Source organism: Hyperolius riggenbachi, chromosome 8 (genome assembly GCF_040937935.1).
Source record: "Hyperolius riggenbachi isolate aHypRig1 chromosome 8, aHypRig1.pri, whole genome shotgun sequence".
NCBI lineage: Eukaryota > Metazoa > Chordata > Amphibia > Anura > Hyperoliidae > Hyperolius > Hyperolius riggenbachi.
Genome location: NC_090653.1, coordinates 97,155,258 through 97,159,187, shown reverse-complemented (window position 1 = coordinate 97,159,187; position 3,930 = coordinate 97,155,258). Strand labels below are relative to the sequence as shown.

At 39.9% G+C, this 3,930-nt stretch overlaps 1 protein-coding gene across 1 annotated transcript; it reads right to left on the bottom strand.

Moving 5' to 3' along the window:
* Positions 1-698: 698 nt before the first annotated feature.
* Positions 699-2,051, bottom strand: LOC137528273 (nyctalopin-like). The gene has a single exon (XM_068249566.1). The coding sequence runs from the start codon at positions 2,003-2,005 to the stop codon at positions 716-718; it is 1,290 nt and encodes a 429-aa protein (XP_068105667.1). The 5' UTR covers positions 2,006-2,051; the 3' UTR covers positions 699-715.
* Between the last annotated feature and the right edge of the window lie 1,879 nt (positions 2,052-3,930).

The following is a 3,930-nucleotide window of genomic DNA, read 5'->3' as shown; positions in this document are numbered from 1 at the left end:
GTGAGTATTTTAACAAAATAAACATTGGTATCTTTTATGGAATCACGCTATGGGCTGTTAATTCTCTACGAGGTACACTGTGGAAGATAACAGCAACGGAGAAGCCGATTTCCTGAACAGCATTGACTGGATGATCGGTGACAGCTGGACAGACTGAGCAGAGTGGACACCCAGAGTGCATATTGACCAATCTCGCAATGGTCATCCAGGATGGTTGAGTGCGGTCCCTAAGGGGATTGTCATATTCCACTATTGTGAATTGGAGTGGAGCGCTGTCTTACACACAGAGATTCCAGAAGGGGTTTGCTGCTACGCCCCACCTAGAAGCGCATACACTAGAGACTCTTATATTGAACTGAATCGGGACACTTAGGTACACGTTTACCTTGATTTTACACGTAGAAAATATTGCAGCGCTGTTTTTAACAGATAGGAACCTGGCTAAGTTGCCTTGTAGATGATCTGGCTCTATTTGCGATCAGTCAGTACACTGTATAAAGGTGTGCTCTGGCTACTGCTCTCCCTGCACTGCAACAGTGCACAGCTTCATCTCCCACCCATCTAAATCGGCCATTATAATCAGTCTAACAAGCCATGAATACAAAAGTAATCCCTCACAGAAGCTGAGCATAATAGATACACAACAACTCAGGATAAGGTGTCTACGGAACAAAGTAGTGACAACTTCTAAGATCTGATCCTTTTAAAACTATCTTTATATAAAAGCATAGATAAAACAAATTAATATATTATGTATTACATATGTTGGAGCAATTAAAAATGGAGCAGAATCCACCAAACTTTCTACACAGGTGTCCTCAGTGCTTTGCTCTGGGTAACAAGAAACTCCTTTGTGTGTGAAGACTTCAGTCGTGGTTCTGTAGGACATGGCAAAGACGCAGTTGAGCCCTTGAATTGCTCCTTTATAGTCCACCATCCAGTTGGCAATCCAGGCCATGCTACAATCACAGCTCCAAGGGTTAAGGGAAAGGAACACGCTTTTTAGCTTGGGCATAAATAAGAACAAGTTAGTGGGGAGAGTTGTTAAGCTGTTCTTACTGAGATGGAGAAACTGTAGTTGTTTCAGATCAGAAAACGCATTGTGAGTGATTTGCATTATATAATTATTATTGAGATGTAACTTCTTCAAGTTAACCAGCCTGTTGAAGGAGCAGTTGATTTTAACAATCTTGTTAGCTTCCAGGTACATAATCCTGAGCTCATCCAAGCCACTGAAAAGCTGATTAGGCAAATGAGATAGTGAGTTATGTCCTAAATTTAGCACGCTCAGTTTGTTTAGTTGGTTGAAGGCTTCTCCCTGTATAGCCCGAATCCGGTTCCTTCGTAGATTAAGAGCTTGCAGGGATTGCTGACATTTGAAGGAATTCTTTCCTATGGCTTCTAGAAGATTATTTTCCATCGATAACCTAGTGATATTACGGAGTTTTCTCAAGGCTTGTGGCACATAATGCAGCTTGTTGGATGCCAGGTTGAGAACTTCCAAAGATGGCAAATGGGAGAAGACAAAAGGGTGGACTTCATAGATGTTACAGTAGGACAGATCCAAAGAGGCAAGGCTTGAAAGACCTCGAAAGGTGTTGATGTGAAGGTAGGACAACCTTGGGTTCTTGCTAAGATTTATCTCTTTTAGGTTGCTGAGTGCAATGAAAACACCAGGATATAGAAATGTAAGATTGTTCTCATTTAGCCATAGGATTTGAAGGGAAGGAACAGCCCGGAATGCGTCGAAATGAAGGATCCGCAGGTGGTTCCCTGCTAGATTCAAGGACACAGCAGAAGTTGGTAGATCTGGAGGAAGGTCTTCAATTCCAAGGTTATAGCAATAAATGTCATAATCAGAAGAACACTGGCACAAGCTGGGGCAGCTGAAATTGCTGAATTCATTATTTACCTCAATGACTGTACATCCCCCAAGAATGACCGAGAGCATGTAGATTCTAGAACATAAAGCCCTATCCGCGGGTGACCTGGTTGATGACAGCATAGCTGATAGCTGGGATTTCTAAGTTGACCTTTGGTGCCTGAATGAACATGAATGGATCAACTTGAAGATTCTCACAACCAATCAGGTTTTTACACAGAGATAATCTACTTAACTGTAGGTTTATCCACCACACATGTTCTGCTGTAACAAATGGCTTGTTTTTGTTTTTTTTCACCAACCAATTTTAGCGAACATTTCAAAGCATTGATTTTATGAAGGCTATGCATGCATTTTATTTTTTTTCTTGGTTGTACTTGATGGACGGATGTATATTTTCAACCATACTATGTATGTAACTACAGTATGTATGTATGTTTCACCTCCATTGTCTGGCAGATTTAAGGATGGAGATGTATCCATATACATAATCTCGTCAGTAGCTGTATAGAGGTTGCATTATTTTACACCTAAGCAATGTATTTTCTATCAGTTTGACTTAAAGTGGAATTCAAATCTGCAAATCAAACTGCTTCCCCGAAAAAACATCCTTACAACAGATTAATGAATAACATAAAAAAAAGGAACTCAAAGCACTTTAGTACATTCTCATGGGCTCAAACACAAGTCCTGTACTGCAAATGGTTTACACAATGTAAACAATAGTTGCCAAGAAATATGGTGAAAAACTTATTAGTTTAACTTACCACACAGCAGTTTAATGATTGACAATTGAATACCCAAGCTGCTCGGGGTGACCCAAAACTACTAGGAAAGTATAGGGGTCTAAAAGAGGCAGAAAAGCCCTCCTACTAGAAAGCAATGCTTAGTGTGGTTTGCCTTCTTAAAACAGAAGGAATTTGGGATAATTCAGATTAAAGTGTGTAATGCATTGACTGATGATAGTAACTGTGCCTGCATACTATGCCCACATGGTCCATTGAGTTCTGGTTGAACTCAATAGATCTATGTCTTCTTTCAACCTAAATAACTATGTAACAATAAACTATAATAACAATAATCTCAGAGAACAGCCACTCTTCTATTCAGATTGAGGATTTAACGGCCCAGTAATATTTGTTAAAGCATAAAACATAATTTTTAATTACAATATCGATCAGTAGTCACATATGACACAGCATAAAATAGTCCTTGTTATACGACAGTCATATATAATAAAATCACCTAACCCATGTTTTGTGGCCCACAACGTGGTTTCTTCAGAGGCATAATTTTGTGGGTTCACAGTTTGTGAAAAGGGTGGCTAAAAACATAAAAGTGTACAGCCACATTAAAGGATGCTCTGCACATTCGTCCAGTCAGCCCAGATTATCATCAAGAAGAATTTGATCCAATAGTTATCATTGCATTTGGAGTTAGATGACTTAAACTTTTATGATGTTTAATAGTTTTCACTTGGTCCATCGTAAATGGTGGTGTGCTAGGTGTTCCATTAGAGTATAGAAGAAATGTGTAACAGCAGGGATGAGCAGAAACTACGCCAGTGCGAATTTTCGCATCGTAGTTCGCATCTACGCATCATAGTTCATAGGTGAAGTTTCAAAACTACGCTTACGAATTTACGTGAAGCAAAGTACCGCTATGCGTAGCTTACGCCCACTATGCGTAGTTAACATGTGTATTGCGTAGTGAACTACGAATGCGTTACTTGCGTCTAATTTTCCGCGTGCGATTGTATGATTACAATTATGCGTTGGAAAGGGGAATGTACGCATAGTTCCCGGTATAAGCATTTAAAGAGGAAATAATGCGTAAAATTTCTGCATGCGGGCATGAGCACCCGCATACACTACGCTTTACACTACGCGTAATTGCGTATTTTACGCGTAGTCTACAAAATGCAAACAAAGCGAATATTTGATTTCGAAGCCGTAGTTTGGCGAAGTGTAATTGCGTAAAACTATGCGTAGTTCCAGCGTAGCGAAGTTGACTGACTACGACCATCCCTACTAACAAGGGCTATTGCT

Coding starts and splice junctions, on each gene's coding strand:
- LOC137528273 (XM_068249566.1), bottom strand. CDS start 2,005: ATGCTGTCATCAACCAGGTCACCCGCGGATAGGGCTTTATGTTCTAGA.